This window comes from Telopea speciosissima, chromosome 7, assembly GCF_018873765.1.
Source record: "Telopea speciosissima isolate NSW1024214 ecotype Mountain lineage chromosome 7, Tspe_v1, whole genome shotgun sequence".
Classification (NCBI taxonomy): Eukaryota; Viridiplantae; Streptophyta; class Magnoliopsida; order Proteales; family Proteaceae; genus Telopea; species Telopea speciosissima.
Genome location: NC_057922.1, coordinates 10,225,701 through 10,253,500, shown reverse-complemented (window position 1 = coordinate 10,253,500; position 27,800 = coordinate 10,225,701). Strand labels below are relative to the sequence as shown.

General features: G+C 38.8%; 3 protein-coding genes and 1 pseudogene across 3 annotated transcripts; 1 reads left to right on the top strand and 3 right to left on the bottom strand.

Moving 5' to 3' along the window:
* Nucleotides 1-894: 894 nt before the first annotated feature.
* On the bottom strand, nt 895-5,120 carry LOC122668209. Its single transcript, XM_043864801.1, has 5 exons — nt 3,198-5,120; nt 2,492-3,059; nt 2,099-2,425; nt 1,041-1,967; nt 895-935 (listed from the first exon to the last, which is right to left on the bottom strand). Exons 1-5 carry the CDS (start codon nt 5,118-5,120, stop codon nt 895-897), a joined length of 3,786 nt encoding a protein of 1,261 aa, XP_043720736.1.
* Nucleotides 5,121-11,376: 6,256 nt separating this feature from the next.
* LOC122669387 lies at nt 11,377-15,031 on the bottom strand. The gene is made up of 11 exons (XM_043866145.1): nt 14,719-15,031; nt 14,522-14,619; nt 14,180-14,429; nt 13,357-14,079; nt 13,005-13,253; nt 12,752-12,915; nt 12,576-12,655; nt 12,344-12,491; nt 12,097-12,246; nt 11,754-12,002; nt 11,377-11,723 (listed from the first exon to the last, which is right to left on the bottom strand). The coding sequence occupies exons 1-10, from the start codon at nt 14,885-14,887 to the stop codon at nt 11,760-11,762; spliced, it is 2,274 nt and encodes a 757-aa protein (XP_043722080.1). The 5' UTR covers nt 14,888-15,031; the 3' UTR covers nt 11,377-11,723; nt 11,754-11,759.
* A 7,902-nt stretch (nt 15,032-22,933) lies between these two features.
* LOC122669721 (protein IQ-DOMAIN 6-like) lies at nt 22,934-23,554 on the bottom strand. Its single transcript, XM_043866563.1, has 2 exons — nt 23,239-23,554; nt 22,934-23,132 (listed from the first exon to the last, which is right to left on the bottom strand). The coding sequence occupies exons 1-2, from the start codon at nt 23,302-23,304 to the stop codon at nt 22,941-22,943; spliced, it is 258 nt and encodes an 85-aa protein (XP_043722498.1). The 5' UTR covers nt 23,305-23,554; the 3' UTR covers nt 22,934-22,940.
* Nucleotides 23,483-26,157, top strand: LOC122668208 (annotated as a pseudogene).
* The last annotated feature ends 1,643 nt before the right edge of the window (nt 26,158-27,800 follow it).

Genomic DNA, 27,800 nt, shown 5'->3' with positions numbered 1-27,800 from the left:
CTGATAGCAAGTTTATGCCATTCAAGAGGGTTACTCGATCACTGTTTGAAGGAGGATCAGCCCACAGCTTTGTTCGAAATCTGGTTTTCTCCATTGAAGCTCGATTTCTGATTTCTTCCAGTTTATTGCTGCTGCAACTTCTGAACTTCAACTTCAGGTTATTGGATCTTATTTGGAGCACAGCCTGCAATCTTCATCTTCTCTTTTATTCCAAATCTGATCTCTGACTGGTGACTGGTTTGTCTGAAACCCTAAGTTTCTATTTTTATTCTACTTCCTAATTCTGTGATTTCATCATAACATTACATCAGACCATCAAAATCCACCCAAACTTGGACCAAATCTCCCTCACACCTAGTGGGAAACTCGATCTTGGTTATAGGCCCAACATACAACCCTAAACCCTAGATTCCATTATTATTCTCTTTCCAGAAACCCAGAAACCCAACCCTAAATTGCTGCAATTCAATTCCAGCACACCTTCCCCCCCCCCCAATCAAAATTTAACGTAACCTTCACTGATAGACTCCCCTACACTAACTTAGCCTAACCCTACCATCAAACCCTAGGTTCCACTAAACCCTAACCCTAATTTGACCCAAATCCCAATTTTGGCCTATCCAATTTACCAGTTCATAGCAGATCCTGGTTACTGGCTCCTAGTTGGATTATCTACTAATCTAGGACTACATCAATCGTCCAATCAGCTTACCATGCAATTCTTTACCTTACATAATGTAATGGTCAATAACAATCTTAGGATTATGGTTTTGCCTCATCATAATGTTGAAAGAAGTTCTATTTAGTGTACCTTGAATACCAGAAAATCAAAGGAATAAATTAAGAAATGAAGTTTTATTTGTCGCATCTTGAGATATATCAGTGTCTCAAACATTAACCATGCCAAGCACAAATCTGAAGCATCTTTGGGAACACTAAAAAAGGCAGCAATACAAATATTTAAACCATTATCTTTGAAGGTGGAGCATTTGTTAAGGGAAAGACAGTACCACATAATGAAGGAGTCCATAAATACCAACCTTTATGAGGCCTTCTCTTACTTACACTTCTGCTGCATTTTAGGGATGGAACTGTAGAAACCCTTTGCTCCTCTGAATTTGAACTGTCATCGGGGATGGCAACAAATTGCCGGACCTGATTTCCTGGAATTTGAACAATTTGAATAAGTTGATTCTTACTTCTTTTATAGTTGCAATCAGAAGATACGGAAGAAGATAATGCCTGTGTCTTGTCAGGAACATTGATGGATGGATAAAAAATTCCAGGATTAGAAGCAGCAACCAATTGATTTGACTTGTGCTTTACATACACTACTCCCTTCATCTTGGAGGACTGTGAACTACTATCACTTAAAATACCTTGAATTCCCAAGTTGTTGCTTAGACTGGCTTGCTTTTTAGAAGTTTTCGGATGCTTGGATGCATCCTCCTTTTCAGTAACATTGGTAGGATCTGGAGATGTTTCTAAACCACCCTTTGAAAGAGGATCGTTCGATGTGTGAGTGATATAATCCTGTGATGATTTTGTTGTGGAGTTTTGTAACTTGCTGCTGTGTGGCAATGCCAGTGTTTTTGGACTCTCAAAAGGATTTGCTCCCCCAGCTCTTGAACAACTCAGAGAGTAACTGTTGTTACCCTTACATTCTAAGGCAGTAGTGTTATTGGTTTCATCTTTACCCACAGTACTCAACCAATAAACAGTTGTACTCAAACTAGGAGAGTTTTGGGGCAAACCAGAATTGGGAGCACCTTTCCTTACAAGGCTGTTACCTCTAAAGCTATAAGAAGTGCTCTGGACCTTTCCAAACTTCTTAGGAGACTGCATTAGTGAAGAGCTGGTGCTTGACCATGACCTTTTTCCAGCCAATGGTGCAGAAGGATCATCTGTTCGCCGCCACGTCCGTGAATTTGTAATGTGAGCTGAAGGGGTTGTATCTTTAAGTGAACCTGAAACCAAAGATGACCAAGCTTGAAATACCCTAGGAACTTTGAAAGTTTGGGAGGTCTTTCCATTCAATTCTCCAACTGTCAGTTCCAGATTAGGTGATGGTTGTCTGGTTTCCTGTAATGACAATGACATTTTTTCTCTGCTCGGAATCCATCACTCTGCATTTTTTTATCTGGTTTCATATTGACATCAGGTTTGAATGTGCAGGAATTACTGGCAGTTAAAGCAGATGCATTTTTCACACTGGTATTCTTATATCTTTTATTGATTTTGTCCCTAACAATCTTTTTATTGGATATGTTTGGCAGTGACTGTTCAGTATTCAGAATGTGTAACTCTGGAACTGTAGACAAAGATTCTGGAGACTCCATCTTCGAACTTCTATCAGGCACAGATCCCATTGGCTCCCCATTGGAGTCAGAAATAATTTTGATGCCCAGAGACAAATACACAGATGCAAATGGCCACTCATCCTTCCTAATATGATCAGAAGCAGATGGCCACTCATCCTTCATAATATGGTCAGACGCATTGCCTTCCATGGCCATACCAGGAGGACTCTCATCTAAGCGAGAAGTATGGATATCCAAAGGCACTCCATCCAGTTGCCCTTGTGCCTGTGGATGCAATACAGAAGTATCTTTGGAGTTCTCTCTTCCAAGGATATAATCTACTTCTGCTGTTTGTTCTTCTCTTCCTCTTCCACTTCCACATTCCTTGCCTAAGATATCATATTGAAGAGGACATCCGTGATAACTGCCCATGGCTACACCAGGAATAGCACCATCTGGATGCTCAACAAAAGAACTACAACAAGCAATAGGCTTAGGGTGATCATGTCTTGTGATGCCCTCACTAGAGCCTCCTATAACAGAATCTATTCCCTTTGGAGATCCCTTAACTGAAATAGGCTCAAGCAGAACAGAAACCTTATTTGGACAGGGCTGCAAGGCAAATTTATCCCCATATCCAATACAAGAAACTGCCACTTTCTGTTTGGAGCACGACAGAACTTTTTCAGAACTGGTGGTGGCATTCAAATCATGGATGGAGCTATCAGTATTTAAGGGACCCACATAAATATCAGATCCCTGTGAACACGATAAATCATTAATGGAGCTATCAGTATATATGGGTCCCCCATGAATATCAGGTTCCTATAAACTAGACAAATCCAGGTCTTTCCTCTGTCGCTTAATACTAGAATCACACATTTGATCAGAACCAACATTTAGAACACTTTTTGTTGAATCCAAACCTTTTGGAGATCCTTTTAGTGTGATGATTTCATCGGTAACAGCAAAATCATTTGAATAAGGAAGTGAAGCAACATTACTCATCTTCCCAATATCAGAAACTATAGATTTTTCTTCTGACTGTGATGGTACATTGTCCGAATTAGATGTGGGATGTTCACTATTGGTGGAGCTATTCCCACTAATAAGCCTCTCATGAATTTCCAGTACCTGAACTTTTCTGTTCCTCTTAATTTTGCAAGTAGATGTCACATTAGATTCAATAGTCAGAACATCACTTACTGTATTTGTAGCCTTTGGAGATCCTTTCACAATACTATTTTCAAGTGACACACTGACTACACATGGACAAAGCTGCTTGCCAATAGAACCCGCCGTCCTGGTTTTAAAAACTGTAACTTTCTCTGCTGAATCCATCAGGACCTTGTCAGAACTTGAGACAGCATCCTCACAATGCATGGGGCTATCTCCACCAACAGGTTTCTCAGGGCTTTCAGATAATTGTGAGCTTAAACATGCTGGAGATGGTGAAGTGACTTTTGTCTTCTCAATACTCTTATTTGTACATGTCCCATCTGAACCAAAATTGCCATCACCTGTCATTTCAACCATTGCCTCAGGAGAACCTTCAACCAGACTACTCTCAAGCAATGTAGTGGGCCCATCTGTACTACAATCTGAATCAACATCATCTGCAAGCATAACATCAGAAACTGTACTTCTCTTATCCAAATTAAATTCATTCTTAGTGGCATCTGAGTTAACATCGGCAACATGCACAGAGCTATTTGTGTTCACTGGTCCCTCGTGGATTTCAGATAACCGTGAACTAGACAAACCAGAGAAAAGGCCAACGTCTTTCTTAATCTTCTTAGCATTAGGTGCAACTTCAATGTCAGGAACAACCTTTTGTGAGACCATAGCAACAGCAGATCCTCGGACTGAACCCTTTGCAAGCAATACAGTGGTTGTATTTGGACAAGGCTGCAAACCAACATTCTTGATTCCTTGAACAGCAGACATGCTTGTTTTCTCTTCTGACACCATTCTACCACTGTCAGAACTCAAGATAGCAGCCGCACCACTGGTGTATTGATCAACATTTCTGGGTTCTTTGCTGATTTCGGATGCCTGTGAAATGGAAAAACTTGAACTTGTGGCCATGATTTTCCTTTTCTTCATAATTTTTCTTGTGCACATCCCATAATGACTAACATTAACATCAATGCTAGGTTTGGTTGAAGCCATAGCCTCAGGAGATCCTTCCTTTGCCCTTTTCCCAATTGATGCATTGACCTCAATTGGACCAGGCTGTGAACCAATATTATCCATTACTCCAGTACCAGAAACTGTATGTTTCTCTTCCGACAACATTGGACCCTTATCCGAACTTAAAGCATCATCCACACCAAATGAGGAACCATCTGCACTTAAGGGTCCCTCATGAAACTCAGTAAGACGTGAACTTGATGAAACTGAAACAGGCACAGGTACTTTCTTTATCCTTTTAATCTTGGTTGTACTTGACCCATCAGAACCAACCACAGTATTTGAAGGAGCCATAACTGCCTTGGCCACTAGGGCATTGGATTTGAAAGAAACATCCAGTTCAACTACACTGCCCACCCTTTCTTCTTCGAATCTTTGATCTGAAAACAGTACGGGGTCTTTATATCTAAAGGAACTATGTTTCTCTTCCGACAGCATTGGACCCTTGTCAGAACTTAAGACATCATCCACACCAAGTGAAGAACCATCAGCACTTAAGGGTCCCTCATGAAACTCAGTAAGCCGTGAACTTGATGAGACTGAAACAGGCACAGTGACTTTCTTTATCCTGTTAATCTTGGTTGTACTTGACCTATCAGAACCAACCACAGTATTTGAAGGAGCCATAACTGCCTTGGCCACTAGGGTATTAGATTTGAAAGAAACATCCAGTTCAAATCTTTGATCTGAAAACTCTATAGGGTCTTTATATCTAAAGGAACCCGAGTTCAAATCACCAAAATAAGCAGAAGAATGCAACTTCCTTTTAGTAGCTATCCCCAATTGAATTCTCTACAAAGCACTCTTCTTTTGTTTTTTCTTCTTTGGCGTGTAAACAATCTTTTTGGAACGTTCACCACCAACCCTGTTACTAAATTGCCCCATCTTCGTAATGAGCGGAAAACTTTTCTGAGAAACAACTTGAATATCATCCTCACCCATAATCTCTTCAATCCTATGAACCAAAAAACCTGTATCTCTAGAATTCGGCCTTGCTGAAACCCATATCCTACCTTCATCCAACCCATCTCCTGCTCCTCTACCCTCCCAGGACCGCCCACTATCGGACTCAATATCAAAATGCATTACACGATTTCCCGCCAGCAGGGCATGATTCCTAGAAGACATAGTGTTCGCAAACGAAATATGATTCTGGAAATAATTACCATTATCACTACCACTAGTATTAACATGTTTATCACTCCGATCCAAGAAGATATAATCGTTCTGATTCCTTTCAAGCCCATCAATCGGATACTCAAGAAAGAGGGCAGCTTCTTGGTCATCTTCAAACCTCTTCCAATCAATGAATTTCCCATCCGGTGCAGTTCGATAAGGAGACATAGGGTGGGCATTGCGAGAAGGTGGTTCATTCTCCCAACAAATAGGTAAAGTACTCGGACGTTGATTGCAGGCATCGGCATTGTTGAATTCTGGATCACAAAGATGGGGATGTTCGTCTAGGAATGGGGTTTTGTGGTTATCGAAGATAATGCGATCCGAGATGGAAACCCTACGAGAGTCATCGATATCGAAGAAGTGTTGTTTTCTTGGGTCGTTATAGATAGGTTGGTAGTGGTGGTAAAGAGGGGGGAGAGGAGGATGTCTTGATGGTGGAGGTGGTGGGAAGTGGTGGTGATAAATATCCCGGTCGCCGGAAAACCTAGGAGGGGCTATTGGTACGTACCTATGGTTGTGGTTGCGGCTGTGGTGAAAGGGTGGTGGCTCCATTGGGCTGATGTGCTGTGAATTCTCTAATCGGCTTCGTGTGCCGTGAAACCTCTTTGCGATCAGTTTTGCTTCTATTTATTGGCTTTGTTCCTTCCTTGCCTTTCAAGTTTCAAATATGACAGGATTGGGTGTAAAGACCGTAAGCTCTCGTATCCCGATTTGGATCCCCGGGTGCTCGGGCAGTGGCCAGTGGGTGGGTCGGTCATTTTGCCCTTGTCTTGTGAGCACCAGCTGCACAGCTGCCTCGCATATCCACTTGAGGAGAAAAAAATATAAATATTTTTCTTAGAAAATGAAATATATTTAAAAAAAAAATCACAGTGTTTGGTTATTAAAAAAATGCAGATATCTTTCCCAGAAGTGAAATATGTTTTAAAGGAAATGCAAATATTTCCCTTCACCTTACTTTTCCTCCTTCCCTTGTAGTTAAACAGAGCCGTCATGTTTCATTGGGATCTTTATCCTCTGCGATTTTTTGTCCATAAAAAGGTCAATATCGGAACACCTAAAAGGTGGTCTGCTTGACCAATGTACTGCCAGAGAATTGCTAGATGCAATCTAAGAGATACATAGTTTCATCGAATATTAGGATTGGGACACTTTTACCAGGGCTATTTAATATGGAATATAATGGTTCTTGGAGTATTAAGGATTACATTATTAGAATGGTTGATTACCAAACTAAACTTAAGGCCTTGAACATTCCTCTTCCTAATGCCCTAATTGTCCATCAAGCTTTGATACCACATGTTAGATTAGTTTGATCCGAATAGGGACAAGACCATAAAAGTCAGGATCTCTATAGGACGTTCAAGAATAGAATCAAATAAATAATAGAGAACAGGGATAGAACCACTAACCTTGTTTCACATCCATAGTGATGATGATCGCAGCAAAAAATAAAGACCAAAGATTTAGGTGCTTCCCCTCTATTCCCGAAGTAACTGGTTTGATGAGAATACCGAATGCACAGGGATGATGAACATTGAATATCTCCCTCTCTTCTAGAATGCACTCGTCAACAGAGATTGAGAATAATTAATTGTGATGGATAGAGGGGGGACCTAGCTCTCTTTATATAGTAATTCCTAAAGGGCCTCTTTCATCATAGTTCCAATAGGAATCTATCTGTCCACACCAAAACCAGTCCACATAGGATTCCTAAAACCACTCAATGACCCTCTTTATTAGACCACAATTAGGGTTAGGCTGGTTTAGTTAAATTAGGAGACTTAATATTAGTCCATTATATGGGTTTAATTAATCTTAATTAAAATATGATTCTAACAGTGACCACCCTATCCTTGCCCGAACACACGAACACACTGTCCAGGGGGTGGACTGTCCGGGTGGGGTCACCCCCCCCCCCTCTTATTAGAGGCACTAGAGAACTGTATCGGACAAAGAATTGCAAGAGATATTTTTCCGTTTCATTGATCTTTATAATGGAATTTTCCTTAAAGCTGTTAAATCTAGTAAAATAAAAACATATTTTTGAAGATGGTTGAAAAAATGGTCTGCTCAAAAATGAAATGCAAGAAGAACCACTAATGCATGCATAGGAGGTAATTGATTTGATATTGAGTTGGCTATGAAATTTAGTAAATGGCCAATGCAAATTGCAGATTATATTCTATCTATCCAACATCCAAGTTTACCAAATCACCCTTCTAGATGGCATAACAAAGGTGAGCCATATAAGGAGGCTTCGTTTCTTGGGTTGGCCTGTCCAAAAAGGCCTTTTCTGCCTAATAGTAATTGTAAGAAGAAAGTAGTGATTTTCCATGTGTAATAGACAAGAAAACCCCTAAACTATGTTTAATGATTTTTACATCCTCTCACACTTGACAATCCCATGCATGAGTTTAAGATGAGTATTAGTTAATAATTCAATAGTAAAACATGGGTTCTTAGTTTTGAGTCAAGTGGATGAAAAAATCCCTGCACATTCTTTGGGTGGGGCCAAGAACACATCCTAGTGCGCTGCGATTAGTCCTGCCGTTGGATGCCTCACTGAGCACTCCCTGGACGGGGTGCTCACAGGAGAAAAGCCAAATCCTGCTCGCACACTGCAAGTTTCTGTGTATTATTTTAGATTTTCCGACAGCCATAAACTGAAAAGATATTTCTGAGTTCATATGTTAAGATCGGTGGTTCTAATAAAGGAGAACTGCAGTGGAACGTGATACCCTTTGCCGTTTTCCGGATTCACTGGGCTGAAATAAATATACAGTTTTGAAAATAAGAGAGGCAATGTCTGAGTTGCCGGTGAATGGGAATTATCATTCAAAATTTTTTGAATGGGTTAATAATGGCTGTCACGAGTTTAAGGGTGTCTCTATCAATTCCTTTGTTGAAGGGTTTCAATGTTTTTTTACTCATGTTGTGTTATCTGTGCAATCTCTGCAGGAAATTATAAGTCGTAATATTGGAAGTTGGTTGTAGTTGTTGAAGCAACAATTTGTCTTTGTGGTAGGAGAGCTTTCTAACAATCATTTTCATGAACATGTTCAGAGCTCTGTAAGCAAGAACTCATTAGAGAGGTAAAAAGTCTGAGTTGTATCCCGTGAGAATCTCCTAAAGAAATCGTAAACATACCTTATGATGCAAATAAAATAAAATAAATAAAGAGTGTTTCGAATGACATCTCTATAAGTTTATTTAGAACTTAACACCATTATTAGGGTATAAAGGATTTTCAAAAATAATTTGAAAACAACATATTATTATATCATTATCAAAAGATATTGTTGTCATCTATATTTTTCCGATTATACAAGTGAAATGACACTATTACTATCGTTGCAAAAAATTGCGTGTCATATTAAAATGACAAAAAAAATTTGTTTTGTTTGGATCCATGTAGCCGACCTCATTAAGTTGGGATAAGATTGAGTTTATTGTTGTTGTAGTTGTATTAAAATGACAAAAAATATAAGAATACAATTCATTTGACACAGCTCAAGATGTCAATAAGAAAATCACATATAAGAAAGACAATAAATAAAAGGACGTGCGTAAACAATTTTAGTTGTGTTCTGGGTTGATTTCGCATTTTCGAATGATAAAAACAACTATTCTAACGAGAGGGTATACAACCTATATATGAAATGTGAGAGAGTGTGAAAGAGATTCTGCACTAGGGATTTAGGAATCGGTATTAGATATAGTATCGGTCTTGATCGATACCGAACCAAATTGGCCCATATCGGATGCATTTACCCCTAGTTTCATTTTAAAAAAATTGAATGTTTAACATTTTGCCCATGATTTGTACGGGTGGAATACATAATCAACTAGAAATTGGCCAATCCAGCTCTTCCGAAACCTCAAACAATGATCTGGGCACATCCGCTTCTTTCTTTCTTCTCCTCAGGAGGATAGATGGGGCGATTCAGGTGAGATCCAATGTAGATCCAACTTTCTATTCACTCATGGGATCCAGGCGGTCCGAAGGGAACCACCATGGCTCTTCTCTTCTCGAGAATCCATACATCCCTTATCAATGTATGGACAACAATCTCTCGAGCATAGGTTTAGGTTCGGCCTCAATGGGAAAACTTATTTTTGGTGTTAATGAGGAAACCCTTAAGCCTGTCCAGATTTACAATTTAGTTCCAAGAGAAAACCCTAGTTACACGAAGCCTCCCTTTCCCATAATTATATTACAAAATCAAATCATTTCAAAAGAAGTCTTCCACTTGGGAAGTAATAAATCTGAGACCCCTGGGGTTAAGAACCGACTCCCTGAAGTTTGACAATATCCGGTCTCTTTGCTTGTTTTTTTATTCTCTCCTTCGGAGGGATAAACTACTACTGGTGTGGGTTTTTAGTGTGATTTTGATTACTATCTATTTCATCTGGTCTGCTAGGAACAAGATTATCCATAAATCTGAGACGGTCGATCCTCTGTGGGTACTTCGATGCACTAACAATTGGATCTCTTACCAAAAATTGCTTCCCCCCTCCTTTTATTCCCTGGATGTAATTGATGATGATACTCCTATTTCTCTGTGCAATGTTTGTTTCCAATTACCTGTGCTCAATGATCCTGTTTTGATTTGTGCAGGATACATCTCCACAAGACTAATCCACGCTGGGTGGGCTTATTTCTTTTTGTTAGATGGCACTATTAAGACGCAGGTACTATTGCTCGCAGGGATGACCTTCATTGAGAGATTGATCACGCAGCCTGCATTGAGTTGAAGATTAAAGAAGTCTGGAGTGACAACCAGTTCATCTCTGATTTTCTTCCATCTCCCACCAAATGCTCATGGCCATGCAACTTTTTTCAAGATTTTTTATATATATTTGACCAAACTCAAGAAGTGAATTTTGTACAAAACTGTAACCACATCTGCGTTAAATTAATTAAGAATATGGCTAGGAATGCTTGTACTACCAAACAGTATGTTTAGCGTTAGTTATTTGTCTTTTTCATCAAAAAAAAAAAAAAAAGCTCCATATTGTATATCCACCACAAATTGCTCTAGTCACATCAATTGTATGATAACAATTAGACAGAAACTACATATATCCAGGTTACAGTACCTTAAAAGGAGACCATAGGTTAATAAAGTATTCTACATGTGAATGATACTTATATATCTATAAGATATGTGACGTTACATCCTCCACCTATCCTTTTCTTTCTCTACTGTCACCTTTTTTTACTTTCCAATATATACATGTTGGGGGGGGGGGGGGAGGGGAGGGAGAGGGGGGTCTTCCTGGTTCAAGTATATGAATCGGACGTGAAATCGCTTGTCACTTTGGAATCGGTCAAGTTTACTGTTACAAGAAAGCAACTTTGGCATGAAAAAGAAGCTTTTAATTCTTGATTTTATGGGGAGTTGAAGAGAGCTTTCGGCTGAACTATACTTTCTGCTTTCGAAATAAAACTGGTCTACACGTTACTCTAATGGATAACGCGTATGTGCAGGACCATTGACTCCAGTCTTTAATGGTGGACCTCTCTCCCCTGGAGAAGTCACAAGTGCTTTTACTGTGTTTTTGTGTGGTGTTGATGGCAAAGTTGGCCCCATCATAAAGTTGGGATTTCACACAACCAATTCAACAATAACAGTGACTTGAGTTTTGGAAACAGTGAAAATGAGCTTGGCAACCTGTTTAAGCATGTCAAGATTACATATTGAGGGAAGCAACATTCTAGGCAGCCTTAGCCTTGCTCTTATTATTTCTTCAAATATGTTTCAAGCACTGGTTAACTTAATGATCACCTCAATAAATACTGTTCCAGCATTTCAACTAATACATTTTTGTTATCAACCTTTCTAATAAAGAAGAATCAAAGAGAACCGATTAATGGGTTCCTGTGAAACCAGCCCAATCAAATTAGGGATTGAGACATGGTCTTCAAGGCAAGGAGGAGGGTATAACAGCAACCAACAACCTCTCATCCCAGACCTACTTGGCAAAACACAGAAAGGGAAAGGGAAACATGGAAGGGAGAAAAAGAATGTACACAGAATCAAATATGGGAAACACTTTGTCCTTCCCAAATTTGTATCGCAATTAGTCGAAGCTCGATGATCGGCTCCATCTCCCTTGTAAGTAGTCCTCCAATGATACGCTTTGCTCAATGCTGCTTACAGACAATGAATCATCCTCCACATCAAGCAAAGCAACATTCAGATGGCATTGAATATTACTGTGGGGAAATGTTTCTTCATCCTGTGCATCAAATTCCTCTGAAGCATTAACCTCTAGCTTCACCCACTTGGTTACCTCAGGATCTCCTTGGAGGAGCTTCAAGACCTGGGGTAAATGATCAGAGAATTCAGTTGTGATGATTAAGAACATTATTACTATGTAAAAATGGAATCACACAGTGGAAAGAGAGATGACTTACAAGGCTAATTCGAGGCCTAGATCGAGGTGAACGTCTGATACAGAGGGTGGCAGCTAAAACCATCCGCTCCATCTGATCACGGTCATAATTATCCCCAAAGCTTGGATCTAACAACTGGGTGATTTTTCCACCTTCTAGAATTGGTTTTGCCTAAACATGGCCATCCATCCACAATTATCAGTCCAAAATTGAAGTCAATAAACAAATTAATACTAAAGCAACCCCACTGGAATGTCCAATGACTTACCCACATAACCAGGCTCTCTTGGCCCTTTGGACAGTCGCTGCAGATAGGCTTCCTCCCTGACAGAAGCTCAAGAAGTACAACACCAAAGGCATAGACATCAATCTTGTCATTTACCTTGCCATACATGAAGTACTCAGGAGCCAAATATCTGTAACACAAGAAATTGTAAAAAAAAACTTAATCTCTCTTCACAAAAAATCACAGGGAAATTGCAGTAGGAGAAGTTACATACCCAAAAGTTCCTGCAACATCTGTGCATGTTATGTGGGATGAGGAGGCTGAAGCCCATGTAGCAAGTCCGAAATCTGACAGCTGAATGAACCGAAAAGAACAGTTTGAGCAATGATAGAACATAATTTACAAAAGCTGTGATGGAAAAGAAGATGAAACTTAGACAAAATTAAGCACCTGTGGCTCAAAATCATCAGAGAGAAGGATATTTGACGATTTCACGTCCCTATGGATCACATTTTCAGTGCTGCCAGTGTGTAGATATTCCAGAGCCTCAGCTACACCCAAAGCCACCTTGTACCTCTCTGCCCAACCTAATGCTGACTTGTCCTTCCCATTGCCTGATTCAGTGAAGAGAAAAAATCAGTAGAAGAAATCAGAAAATGCAACAAGACTGAAATTTGATATTGTAGACCAGGTGATCATGTACCATGAAGGTTGTCTTCAAGGCTTCCCCTGGACAAGAAATCATAAACCAAGAGAAGATTGTTGTCCTCAAAGCACAAACCAAAGAGGGATATGATGTTCTTGTGATGTAAGGTGGTAATGATCTCGATTTCTAGTACAAATTCCTTCAACACATTCTCTGATGGCTTCAAAATTTTCACTGCTAACTCCTTCCCATCTGGAAGATGCCCTCTATAAACCTGGCTACTACCTCCTTTTCCAACCAAATTATCTACCATATGAAAATGGATTGTTAAAGACAAACCCACAACCAATGAATTACAGACAACCAACTCAAACAAGTTGATAAAAACAGGAAAGAAGAGAGAACAAACCAGGCTTAAAGTTACAGGTTGCCGACACGAGTTCCTGGTACCCAAATAATCTACATGTGGATGAGTACTTCTCGTGGAGACCTTCCAACTCTTTGGGAATGTTCTTAGACCCACAGAGGGGTGAAGATGGAGGAGAAGTCGCATCAGTCCCCACTGGAACAATTGCTCCGCTCTCTCCATCCAATTTAGAACCACAAACTTCATCCTGCTGATGACTGATTACTTGCTTACAATCTGGATAGACAGCTACTGAAGAAAACCTACTGGGTAGCCGCATTGCCCACTGGACTATAGAGATCTGCTTCACAGGACTCTCCCCAGATTGCCGATTGGGCAAAATTGTGCGGCGAAGAAGCGGCCAACCGGGTCTCAACTCTGGAATTTCCCGAATCAAAAGAGAGATTGAACTTGAGGCTCCTTCTAGAGTCTGCACAGGAACCATAGCCAAAGAATTGTCTTCGTTCTCATCACCATTGCAGTCTTTTCTGTGTTGGTGGGAATCCTGCAAATCAATGCCAGGCGTACAAATTGAACAATTCTGTCTTAGTAAAGTCTCTGAACAATCCAACTCCGTATTCAGTGACTTCTCCCTAGAATCCCTACGAGTTTCCTGATTAGGTAAAGCCTCTGCTGATGCGTACTTTAGTAGTTTATTATTTTGATGTTTACTCAATGAGCGGTGAATGGCACAGAGCAAATTCTTGCGCAGGCTATGGTGCTCTCCTAAAGCAAAAAAAAGTTAAAATGAGAGTTCTATTGAGAATTAAGAAGAAAGTAACAAAGCAACAAAAACCTAAAAAAAGGGGAAATCAAAGAATACAACCTCGGCAGCCACTGGAGGAGACTGAAGACGCTTCCCTCTGAAACACAACTTTGCCATTATTAGCTGCAACAACACAACAATCTTCCGAAAGTTTACGCGCACAGAACTTAGCAACCGAAACCGAAGACCCAATTGCACGGTGGGTCTTTGAAGTCCCCACAATGACCTTACTAGCCCCATAAGCTTTCGCTTCTCGCACTATAACTTTCCGAACTGAAGAACCTCTGCAGATTTTAAGCTTGAGATCCACCTTCAGAATTGCAACCAAATCAATTTTATTCACAACCCAGAAAAGAGAATTAGAAGGAGAGGAAAAGAAGAAATCTGAAATTGATTTTGAACCTGTTTCAAATTGCAGAAACCTTCGTATACGGCCAGTATAGAATCAAATGCTTTCACCAGCGAGAGAAGACAAGATTTCCCATCTCGATCAAGAACATCTACTCCAAAAAAAAAACAGAACCAGATAACAAAATCAACTACAGATCAAAAGACAGACCCGAAAGGCAAAATTTCTCTCTAATAGTCTATATCCTTACCTGTGTCACTGAGTACATGAAGGGCAATAACACGATCGCCTGATTGAGCGACTTTCACGAGAGCCCAAGTGAGTAACTCTCTGCTCTCTGCATCCAACTTCACCCCTACCACCACCGTCGGACCATCTCCGCCAGCGACGGCTTCTTGCCGATCCCTCAACATTTTCATCTCTTATCTCCTTAACACTCAATCACCTTTAGATCTCAGAAAAAAATCTTCCTCTGTTCCTTCCCGCTCTTTACTGAAGCATTCATGGCTCCACTTCGCTCTGTTATATCTCTCTCTCTCTCTCTTTAATATAACCATGGCCGAACCGGTGCTTCCTTGCTGCCTTGCTTCCATTTGCTTTTTCAGCCAAAAAGAGAAAGTACAAGAACGAGGAAACGGTTATGAATACAAATGGATCACAACCGTCCGATGCATAGAATTAGGTGCGAGGGTCAACAGATTGTATGATCAGATTGCACAGTATTGGTGTAGGGTACTTATAGACCACTTTCCTAACGAGGAATAGTCAAAGGGAATCTCCTTCTTCAACTCTACTCGCACGCCTTGGGCTACCACTGGTCATCTTTTTTTTTTTTGTAAAAGCTAGACAACTTTTGAGTTTTGATAAGCATTTATTATGATTACTTAATATGCAAATATATTTTTTTACCCCAAAAAAATAAGAAAATCTATTTCTACCAGAAAAAAAAAAATAGAAAATATTTGATGGATCAGGGAGAGTATGGTGTTTTTCTATTGTTATATATAGATCAGGATGATGATGATAATTGATGGCCATGAAGGATGATATTATACTAACCCAAGAATATAATATCGAGGTTAACAGGTACTTGTGGAAAACTATAACAAACCCGGTTCAATTCAACCGGGTTGAAATTAACCAACCAAAGTGGCTAAGCCAATTAACCAAATTTTTGCTGCTGATTGTAGGAAAATTGTATGATTCGAAGGGTTTTGGGTAGGGGTGTAAAAAATGAGACCAGACTGCTTGAACTTCTTATTGGTTCAATGTTGGTTTTGATTTTTATAAATCGTTAAAAAATCAAAATAGACCAAAAAAACCAACCATAATCAACTATTGGGATCAAAATCGAAATATCCAATAAAACTGATAAAATTCAATATGTTGTGTTTTGTAGAAAGTTTTCCTTCACCCATCATCTCAGAGTTTACAAACCCCTATAGGATTTAATATGTTTCAAAAATACCCTCTCTATGCCTTCCTGTGCCTTCTCCCACTCCATGGTGAGGGTGGAAAGTTTACAGTTGCCCAGTTCCTGGACCACAGAAATGAAATAAAACTCATCCCAATATTTGACGAATTATAGTTATACCCTCCTTTAGTTTTTCTTTTCTTTCTACTTTACTCCTAAAGGCTAAAGTGCATGTTTGACGGATCACCAAACCCCTGCCCTTTTTATACAGATATGAAAAATCGAAACCAACCGATATTAGACGAATAAGGGGTCATTAAAAGAAACCGATATCGGATCAAAACTAACATGATTGGTAGCTGTCAAATTTGGATTGGCTTTTAAACCCAACTCCAGCTACAGAATGGATATATTTAAAGATAAAAAGAGGTAAGAATTGATGAAAATGGAATTAAACCAACCATTTAACACCCCTAGTTTGTGGACATTTGCCATGTAGACCAATAATTTGGTAATTTCATCATAGAATAGTTGGGGAACTTTTTTGTTTGAAAGAATGGAAAGAAGAATGCTGCCCCTCGTGTGGTCCTTGCACCAGTGAAGGGGCCAATGAGGGGATGCACACAGACATCGATTGGGGGTTCTTTTCAATTTATAGGGTCAGGTGATCATTTCAAGGAGTTGTGTCTGGGCACACATTACACGTGATTAAGCAACATTCATTTTCTTTAAAGAATTTATAAAAAATGAAATATGAGTTTCAAAATACCTCCTTCGGTTTTCCTTGCTTTTGCCTCCCACAAAGTTTGAATCATTAACACCCTAATATTGTTTTTTGTAAAACAAAATAATAGAATATATAGAATGAGATACATATTCTGTAATAAGAATTACAAGAATAAGGATTTTATAAAGAAATATTCACTATGCTCTCTTATCTCCAGGGGGTTTGGGGTTTAATTTTTTCACACGAACAGCCTAACCCAACTCGACATGCATGCATGGTGTGACCTTGTATGTGTGTGGTTTTTGTTGGTGGCCAAGTTGAACAAGTATCTAGAGAATTTTTTTTTTAATGATGTCGATTATTGAGTGTTGGAACATCGACTAGAGTGGATTCTAAGTCGAGGTTTGTCAAGAACCTTATCGACATATAAAACATACGTTCTGTCCATTGGCCTCAACAATCTAGCATTGTACACCGTCTAGAATGCATTGAACATTGGCAATGGCTTAGTTTTCTAGCTCAAGTGTGGCTCCTCTCCCAATGTGTCAACTATGATTGTGAGATCTGCATTCCAAATGTGATTCTTACATCTTATGGACAGTGTGAGATCCACAGAAAAAGTTACCATGTAGGGAAGAGGATCGTGTCTCAGCCGTCCTCGTTAAGCAAGAAGGTTAATCTCATGACCTACTCCGACCTTGTTACCTACCGGTACGGGTACCACAACTGTGGTAATGGTTGGTTGTCTTTCACTCTTAAGTTTAACCCTTTGCGTGCTTCATTGTGATGAAATAAATGTTTGTCCATAAGCACCCAACGGCACATTCCTACGATTGAATTGCATCATCTGTCCTGTCTTTGCGTGCATAGTGATGTTAGCTGTTGGAGGGCTTCCAATTGCTTTTAGGAATTTTGTCAAATGGTGAGAGATAGAGATGGGATTGGTTCCTTAATCTCTGATCAATTTGTAATAAAAAAATAATTATTTTATAATTAATACTTAATTAATTAATGAAGGATGCAAAAATGTGTCTTTCCGTGCATGGTGATGCTAGCAGTTGGAGGGTCCCCAGGTGCTTTTCAGAAAATTTGTCTTGTTTGTTTTGTCAAATGATGGAGAGAAGGACTGGGTCCAAAATCTTTGATAAATTAGTAATATAATTTAATTATTTTTTTAAATTAATACTTAATTAAAAAAAAAAATTTGTCCAAAAAGGAAATTTTATTAAAGAAAATCAGCATAAGAACAACTCCTGCCGATGATAGAAGAGTATACAAGAAAAAACGGGGGAAAAAACTACCAAACTCTCGACAAATTAAATTTGGAGACACCCTTAACTAAAAAAATGTGTTTTTTTATTAGAGGAACGAGGAACATTCATGAAATTTAAATTAGAGAATAAGATGAAAAATATAGACTATCGTCCATTTAATTCATTGACTTAGACGTATAAATTCGTTTGATCTATCAATCCATCAAAATAAATTTCTTATTTATCATGAATCATCAAATCACAATATAGACCAAATCTTTTATTTATTGTATTATATTAAAGATTGAATCTTTAATTCTATCCAAATGAAATACATTTACTAGATGAATCCATTAGATTCTAGTACAAGAGATGTGTATGAACATAGCAAATTAATTACCTTTGTAAACTTAGCAAATTGGGTTTATTATTAGGAAATGAATTAAAAAAAATAAAAAAATTAACCTTGTACTCATAAACTTTGGATTAAGCTTAAATTATGTTATAGTGAGACTAATATGTACTCATAGTGAATATTCCTAATTCATAGAGAATCAATGTTGACATGAATTACATATTTCAAAATTTTTTTTTTTTTTGGGATAGATAACAATTTTTTGATCAAGTGAAGTCCAAAGGATTACAATGCAATAAAAAGGAAAAATACAAACACAATGAACTATTGTAAGACAACCAAACAAGAAACAACTTAGGTCGGCAATGGATAACGAATTTAGGTATTTCAATTAACTAACCAACTTTTCTACAAAAGTTGGTGACATTGGTTCTATTATTGATTGTTTTTTTCTATTTGTTTTTTTATCCATGGTTAGCGTGATTCTTCTTTGATGCTCATGTTTTGGCTTTTGGTGTTTGTAGGTTATTAGTTTCTCATGTTTGTTGGTTCCTTTCGCCTCTTATCTTTGTAAGTGTTTCTCTCACAAGAGGTTTTCTCCTACTGATTTTCTTTTAATAAAATTTTCTGATTGACGATCAAAAGAAAATCACTAGCCCACTTATGAAACTCAAACCAAGAATCCATCTCAAGTACATTGTACATTATCTCATTTTCTTTTCACGTCACTCTTAATAAAGCTATTAATCCTTGTTGAATTATTCACCTCAAAAAAAAAAAAAAAAAAACTTTATTAAAATAAGGGAGAATGTTTTCAGTGCCGGGGGAATAGGTTGCACCCAGACACATGGGGGTGGGGTGGGTGCAATGACCACCCTGCCCTCTGAGTGGTAGGTCCATGTATTTGGGCGCAGTCTGCGTTACGGCACGGAGAACATGAGCCCAATTTTTAATTTTTTTTTTTTTCTATTCCAACAAAAAGGCAAAAAAGGAAACGAAAGAAAGAATAACAGAAGTTAAAATATCATAATTGACCTCTTCTTTTTTTAAATCCTTTTGATATTAAGCAACTTTCTTTTGGCTGAAGTATTTGTATTAAGCTAAGCATGGTATGATTCTCCTTTCGAATAATTAAATAGACTGAGTGTTTCTTCGCCCCCCCCAATGGTGAAGAGAAAAATCTCTTAATCCATAGGTTCTGATGGTTGGCTGGGACCTAGAAAAGGTATTGCAGTTTTTTTACAATGGGAGAGGAGTAGTAGTGATGAGATCACATGGTGTGTCACTATTCCAAGAGTTTCATTAGAGCATCAAGACCATGGTTGAAGGAAAACTTTTGCCTATTATAGTTGGATGATCACTACAACATAAGGGTGTCAAAATCAAATCGAAACCGTTTATCGAATTGAAGCAGACCGTTTAAATCGGAACTGTGAAACAGTTTAATAAATGATTTGGTTATGGTTTCAAAACTGTGACCGTTTAATTAAACGGTTTAAACCAAATTGAGTCATTTAACTGAATAAACCATTTAACGCTCTTACATGCACATAAATGTGCCAAAATCAAACAAAAATCGTTTTGCTGGAATCAAATCGATTAAATTGAACTTGTGAAATCGGTTAATAAATGGTTCAGTTATGGTTTCAAAATTAAAACCATTTAAGACTCTTACTACATCAGCTAACCATTTAAATTTGATGTCTTACATAGGAGAAAATAAAAGATATCCATGTGTGACCATTCAATTCATTGTCAAAGGCTACCTTGGGTCCTCTAAACATTTTCACTTTATTTTGCTATATTATTTATGAAAATATATGGAGAAAGTTTTCCTTTCACCATGAGAGGGGATCACTTGCGTGTACATGTACTCCACATGTACGGTTAGGTGACAATATTTGTCTCTTCCATTGCCATTTAGTCAGTGGTGCAGTAAACCCCATCCTACAGGTAATATCAGGTTCGAGAATCTCAATCCTCACCTTCTCTTGCCTATATAGAGTAGGATAGAATAAGCATCAATAAAAATTTGTATATAAAAAAATCCATCAATCTAGAGTCATTATTACTCATCTCTATTTGTTGGAAGTTTAAAATACCCTCCAGTATTTCTTAACACCCAATCAAGGACAATGATGATCATTGGTGAAGGAATTCCTCGTCGAGCATATCTAGTGAAAATCCATCTCCAAAATATATTGTTACTAGTTATATTTATATCTCATGCTTCTATTTATGACTGGTTTGATACCAAAGAACCATCCTTCAATGAGGGTTTTATACTGATCCCCTAATTTTGAAACAATCCGATAAGATATTTTATATTTTTAAAACTGACCTTCTAAAATGGCTCAAAGGACTCAAGGTAAAATGCATGAGAAGTTGAAGTAGGTTGTAAACTTGTAATCCATGACTAGACCAAATATCACCCGGTTCATCAGGTCCAAAACTCCATAAAAGGATATTTTAGTAATTTGACATAGCGACGGAACTCGGAAGTATAAACCCACATTAATATTCGGCGGCAAACATGGTACCAAACTAACGACCTTCGCCCCCGTTAGTCCGTGACTCTGGTAACGTTCACTCCAACGGCTCCCGCTGCTCCCGCCACGTCGGCGTAATGATTGGGACCCAGCATTAACTTATCCGTGACACAGAGAAAGCCACGTTGCAGTTGAGCTTGCGAGAGCGTTGAACCACAACGGCTACGAACACGTGGCCGTTAAGGTGACGAAGGCCTCGTTCGCACGATACCTTCATCCACGTTCCGGAAAAATGGTTAAAAGGGAGGGTCGTGATCAAATAGAGTCTGGGCCCACAACTAAGGCTATGATGCTATGTGCTCTGAATAAAAACCACTATCCTTAGGAATATTTGTTATGAAGGTAAATATTCCAATCCGATGAATTTCATATAAAAGCATATCAACCATGTCTTGTGTATCCAAGTTCTATTCTATCATGATCCCACTTGCCAAAAATACCCTCAATAGGCAATAATAAATAACAGAGGAGGAACGGAAAACGGAACTTATCTAGCATGTGAAAGTGGCCGGCTGGGCTGGCCGCCCCTTTAAATTCTAGGGGAACCAACGGTGAAATGCGTTTAAGTGAGCGTGGGCCCACCACATCACCTTTTCTTTGGTCGCAGCATACATTAATACATGGGAGCGGAGTATGGTACGCCCTCGTCCTCAAGCAAAATTGTACACTTTCTGATAAATGCCACGTGTAACTTCAATGATGCCAATGTAAGATATGATATGAAATTTTTTTTTGTGGAAGAAGCAATTCTATCGGACATCAACAACACAAGATTTGAATACAAAGTATCAAAAACCAAGAAATAAAATAGGGCCAAAGTATCTCATATATCATCGACATTACCATCCAGATTAGGGGATTAGTAACGCTTAATAAATTACTTAAAAACAAAATTATAAACACAATCAACAAGACAAAAGAATACACGAAAAATATCCATGAAAGAAGAACAAAACCATTAGTGTAATAATAAAAGCAGATAAAGCTCTATGGGTGTCCACTTTAATATCAACAATTGGGCTTGGCCTCAGAAATTCTCTGGTCCTCTTTTCCAATGTCGATTCCAACTCCAGCTTTGGCTCCACCACTTAGATATGTTGCCAATGATTGTTGCATCCTCATGACCCTTTTGATTAGAGTTCGACGGTAAATCTATCAATGCGGAGCGATAGGTCACTGACCTGGTAAGAAATTTGACATATGAAAGTTCTACATGATTTCATAAACATTCAATAGTCAAAATTTCCATGTCCTTCTTTCACGTGGCAAAAAAATTCTGGACATGCCGGTCTACTTTTGAACAAGGCATATTAGATTTTGGGAAAATTTCACGGACATCTTCTAAAAGTATCCAATATCTTAGAAACTTATCATATTTGATAAAAAAAGCAAATTTCCCCCTGACGTTAAGCAGGGTGACCCCCAAGATAAAATGTCAATTTTACCCTCTAAGTGTCATCCAAAGTAGAAAGTCGATTTTACCCTCTTAATTATTTTAAAAAAAAAAAAATAACACCCAGGGTACCCCTTCTTCATCTTCTTCTTCTTCTTTCTTTTTCCTGCAACACCACCGTCCCCCCTCACTTGCCGGCCACGGACAAGAGCTTGAATCCTTACCACACCTTTCAAAGCCCTTAATGCGCTCCTTGCCTTCAATCAATCCGTCACACAAGCTAAGTTTTTTCTGAAGAAATAATGCACTACTTCTGAAACATAAAATTAGCCAATTCGTTTCACATGCCATACCTAAGAACTACTAATCAGAGCTAAAACAACTTAAGCTTTAATGCTTCAAGTACCAAAATGGTCAGGTTTTTGAACCAGAGCCATCTATACAAGAGCATAAACATGGAAGCAAGGAAAACTGAAGATTTAACTAAAGGGTTGAGATCGACGAGGTAGAACTCGCAGGACCAAAACTAGGGCTACCAATTAGCTCGAAGAATACACTTCAAGCCAGACCCAAGGGCAACGTTGGATCTAACTAGTTAGCCCATCGATTGGTTCTCAGATCTCAATCTCTCCCTCTTTACTCTAACATCTTTATATCTTGTCTGATTAAACAACTGCAAAATGAGTACAGAAACAGAGTATGGACCAAATGAAACCTATTTACCAGAAACCCACGAAACGCTGTCTGTATCCGAATTGCAGCGCATTCTTGCCTCACAACCTTAATTGAAATCCTTTGGTGGAGCCCTAACGACAGTAGCAACTGCAGCACTAAACACATCAGGCACAGATGAAGAATCAGAAGTCTCTGATGCCGCTTTCTGCCCACCTTGAAAACCTTTCCTTGAGGATCCAAGATCAGCAGACGCGCTTCTCCATAGCTTCCATTTCCCTTTCTTCCCACTGACCTTTTCCTTCAGAAATCCCAAAAAAAAAAAAAAAAAAGAATCTGTTAAAAAAGAGAAAATATTTGAAAGAAAAAAAAAAAACCCCAGAACGTTAATGGAGATATGGGATTACATTATCATCCTTGTCTAGCTTTTTATGGCCTATTAATGCTTTGAACCACTTCCCGGAAGCACCCATTACTACTGATGAGCTCTTGTTCGAGAGGAACAGAGCTAATAGAACTAGTATAACCTCAAATACACTATATTTCTTGAAGAAATAAAGCTCCAGGGAGCTGAAAATAGGTGGTTTCTGTAAGACAGAGACTCGAGATAAGCAAAATCTGGAACAGAGAGCAAGAGAACGAAAGAGAAAGATGGAGAAGCGTGACCAGTTTTGTTGCCTAGTCGAGGCAGTCCTCGAAGAAGTAGCCGTTCAAGTTTTGAAATTCAAATCCTAAGGGAGGATTTCATGGAAGTTCCTTTCTAGGGTTTCACGATGTCTGAGAAAGAAGAAGAAGCCCCTGTTCTTGGTTCTCCCGCCGGCAGATCGAAGATGATGAAGAGATAACCCTTAAGGGTATTGTGGTAAGTTTATATTTTTCAAGGGTAAGTTGGTCATTATAAAATAAATAACAGTAATTTAACGGCACAAGCCTAACGGAGTGGACTAAGTTCATATATCTTTATAAAATAAAGGTAACCTGTGCTTTTTTGAGTTTTGACAAAGTATGGTGAGTTTCTGAGATATTAGATACTTTCAGGGGATGTCCGTGAAATTTTCTCTTAAATTTTTTTGGCCCAGACAGTGAAGCATGGGTGATCGGTGTTAAACGTTGCTTCGTCATGTGCTTCTGCTCCTCCTTACATACTTCGAGCCCACAAATCTTGGTTAAACGTCACCTTCGATTTTAATTCCACCAGTTAGTGTTAATATAGAGCGACCTAGTTTGGCAACTAAGTGGGCCAAATGGGCCTGATCAAAGGCTCCATAATCATGGGAGTTTTTTTTTTTTTTTTTGGTAAAGATAATCATGGGAGTTACTGTTGATGTGATCTGGAATTTTAATGAGACGATACGGAAGGCCCCACGGCCACTATCAGACAGACAAATCGTTATCTGATTATCATGGATTATTTTCTTCTTCTTTCATTCAACGGCGGAAATGGGTCCCGTTTTATAAACAATTATGGCGCTCTCGCTTACCACGTGGAAATCCCATATGGATTTGGATCAGATTTCGCTTAAAAATCTTTTGGGATCACATTTGGAGGGCTGCTTTGACATTACCACATGAGATAGTGAAGAATTCCTTTTCATTGATATATTAGTTTAAGCAAAATTCATTATATGGCTTAACATAGGACTAACATTTATATAGCCCATTAAGTTTTGCCCAATTAAAAAAAATGGTGTGGTAATTTCAACTAGGGGTGTCAAAAGTTTGCACGCATTGGTAGAATGATTAAACCTGATTAAAATCGATCAAAATCGACCAATTGATACTCCTAAGTCCAATCTTGGATTCAAAGGAGAGTCTTTGACAAAAAAAAAAAAAAAAGAGGCCGTATCTAGTGCACAGGGTTTGCGTGTTTAGCAGGGTCTGGGGAAGATCAAATGTACGCAGCTTTACCCCTATTTCCAGAGAGGTTGTTTCCAGGACTTGAATCTGTAATCAAACGTTCAACAAGTGAGCACTTGACCAACGTCAAACACGAAAAAAAGGAGAATCTTTTCTCCATCACCAAAAAAATAAAAATTATTATAGTTTGACTCATCGAGACTTAGTCATGGTCTTTGCCAAATTAAGCTACATCCTCGGAATTATATTCCCTTTTTGACCTCTTCGAAAGGACAGACAGAGTGAAAGGAAAGATCTTGATCCTTTAATTATGTTAAGGGAAGAATAGTACCCGGTTACTGCCAATGAGGGTACACATAAGGGCATCATGAGGCACGTTGGTTATTTCAGGGGCTGTGTTTGAACGCTGCATGCGACCGAGAAACATTATTTTTCATATTAATTAAGAAATAGAAAAATATGAAGATACCACTAAGCATATATATGAGTGGGCAAGAGAACCATTATTTGAGTCCAATGCTTATTCCAATCCAATGGTCTCCATGGTGATCATCAATTAACTCACCCAATTATGTTAGATCGATCGATATGGACATTCGACCAACTTCTTTCGCATACACCGTACAACCACGTTAATGTGAACTTTTGACATCACAAGAATACAAATAACACATTAATTAACCAGGGTTGGGAATAAGGCGGTCATTATACACGTGCGCAGGCCACTATGGGAAGCATGCCACATAGAGGATCTGAATTGTACATACTAATTAGTTACTTATCGTTTCTACTGTTTCTTTGGCAATAATATAGGTGGCTCAGAAGTATGAAAAAGTGATAGCAACTGATCGATGTGAGCAAAGCCCAAATAAAGCATGGAATACCACACCCAAAGGTTCGTTATGTTCATACCCCACCCTCAATGTCTAAGGATGAATTATCTTCATTGGTAGGTGGTGAAGGTTCAGTTGATCTGATCATTGTGGCTCAAGCTGTGCACTGGTTCGACTTCCCAAGCTTTTATTCTCTTGTTAATCATGTCTTAAGAAAACCAGATGGTGTAATCGCTGTTTGGGGTTACAGACATGTAAGTGTAGATCCAGGTTTTGACTCAGTCATGCATGAAACGATTCACCGAAAGTGTTGCACCTTTCTCCCATCCAAACATTGGTTACTTATCAGATTCTTATTCCACACTTCCATTTCCATTCGAGAGTGTCGGTATTGGATCAGAAGGGAATCCATTGATGCTTGATTTACCACAGAAGATGTCAGTTGATGGGGTATTGATCGAAATGGTTAAGCTCATGGTCTCCAGTCAATACAGCTAAAGAACTAGCTAGGTGTTGATTTGTTATCTGAAGATGTGGTTAATGAGTTTGAAGCCGCATGGGGTTGTCCTTCTTATTTGATAAGAACAGTGATCGATTCACAAGGCTTTCATGATTGCTGGCAAACCAAGGATTTGATCCATCTTTTTTTATATAGATAGCTCCTCCACAATGTACTCGATCTATGATAATAGCTACGTACGTCGTCTGCGAACGACTGATGAAAATTTTCAACTGTGACATGGAAGTTGGATGGAGGGACTCATTGTTGAGAAATCTATGTATTTGTGGGTCCCATGTCAATACATGGTGTTCTTACAACCATATAATCTAATCCAGATTTGTTGTAATGTCATTTATGTAATTATTTTAAATAATTTTACGGGGGAAGTTTTCATACACGGCCGTGTAAGCATGCACGATCATGTCTCTTCTCACAAAGAATTAGAAAAGTCATAAACCCCACCCGTTAAATTAATGCCTTAAAACTCCCACCCTCTCACATACACTGCTTACACAGCTGTGTATGAAAACTTTCCCTTAATTTTACAATGTAAAATTAATAGCAAACAAACAATGAAAAATTTTTACCTCCTAAAACCAAACATTGGAAAAAAATTTCAGAACATGAAACTTACACTAAAACAAGCGGAGCCTTGGGGATCACTACTCTCTAGTACCAGACATAAATTAGTTACTACGACTTGATAGATTCGACAAGTAAGAAGAAAAAAACCAAAGGGATGCGGTTCCTCTCCGGGGAGTCCATTGCCCAGGGAGTGTCCGAGGAGACATCCAACAGCTGGGTTGTCGCGCACAAATCTCTCAGCATGCGTAGTGCACCGGGATATGTGCACAATAATTAGGCCTTTGGATGTGTCCCTAGGCACTCTATGGGTGATGGACTCCCTGGAGAGGAGCCAAATCCAAAAAAAAAAAAAGGGCGGAAAGACAGATGTTGTTGCGGAGACGTAAGGTCAATTAGAACAATACTTAATGAAAATGGCGGAAAGACGAACCTCAATCTACCCCGTGGTATCCTAGAAAGGATTCTGTCCAGCACCTTGCCCGAACTGCATGTGCAGCACCAAACTTGGTGAGGCGTGAAAAGAGCGCTCCCTAATTTTTGAATAAAGGGTAAAATGGTAATCTTATACCCTAAGGTATTTTGGAAATTAAATGAGTTAGTCACCAGTCACCACTTAACGGAGGCACACTAATGGACTAGAGCTGTTTGTAAGTTGTAACATATTATAAACTATAGAGGAGGTTCATGTAATTTTTTAAAACATGGGAGAAGGGTTGTAATGAAGGCATAGTTCAGGTGAGGATTGTAATTTTTCCATTATATATACATTAAGCCATTAAGGGAAGAACGGTATCAGGTCCCATGACCCCTACACTAATATGGGGGCCAATGAGGGGACACACAAAGGGCATCAATCAGGGGAGATTTTCATCTTGTAGAGGGGCGAGGTAGGATAGTCATTTCAAGGGATACGTCTGAGCACAAAGTTGGATGCGTCTTTTTCATATTAATTAACTAGAAAAATATGAAGATACCACTAACCGCATATGAGGGATCACTTGCGTGTACATGTACTCTAGGTCCGCACGTATGGTTAGGTGACGATATTTGACCCATCCATTGCCATTTAGTTGGCGGTGCAATAAACCCAATCCTACAGGTGATATTGGGTTCGAGACTCTTAATCCTCACCTCCTCTTACCTTTATAGAGTAGGATAGAATAAACATCAATACAAATTTATATATATATAT

Coding starts and splice junctions, on each gene's coding strand:
- LOC122669387 (XM_043866145.1), bottom strand. CDS start 14,887: ATGAAAATGTTGAGGGATCGGCAAGAAGCCGTCGCTGGCGGAGATGGT. Junction 14,430..14,521: donor GTTTCTGCAATTTGAAACAG/GTTCAAAATCAA, acceptor GCAATTCTGAAG/GTGGATCTCAAGCTTAAAAT. Junction 12,656..12,751: donor CTGATGATTTTGAGCCACAG/GTGCTTAATTTT, acceptor CGGTTCATTCAG/CTGTCAGATTTCGGACTTGC.
- LOC122668209 (XM_043864801.1), bottom strand. CDS start 5,120: ATGGCTCCTTCAAATACTGTGGTTGGTTCTGATAGGTCAAGTACAACC. Junction 3,060..3,197: donor CAACAAAAAGTGTTCTAAAT/GTTGGTTCTGAT, acceptor TCGTGTTCACAG/GGATCTGATATTTATGTGGG. Junction 936..1,040: donor TAAGAGAAGGCCTCATAAAG/GTTGGTATTTAT, acceptor TGCCTTTTTTAG/TGTTCCCAAAGATGCTTCAG.
- LOC122669721 (XM_043866563.1), bottom strand. CDS start 23,304: ATGGGTGCTTCCGGGAAGTGGTTCAAAGCATTAATAGGCCATAAAAAG. Junction 23,133..23,238: donor AGCTAGACAAGGATGATAAT/GTAATCCCATAT, acceptor GGATTTCTGAAG/GAAAAGGTCAGTGGGAAGAA.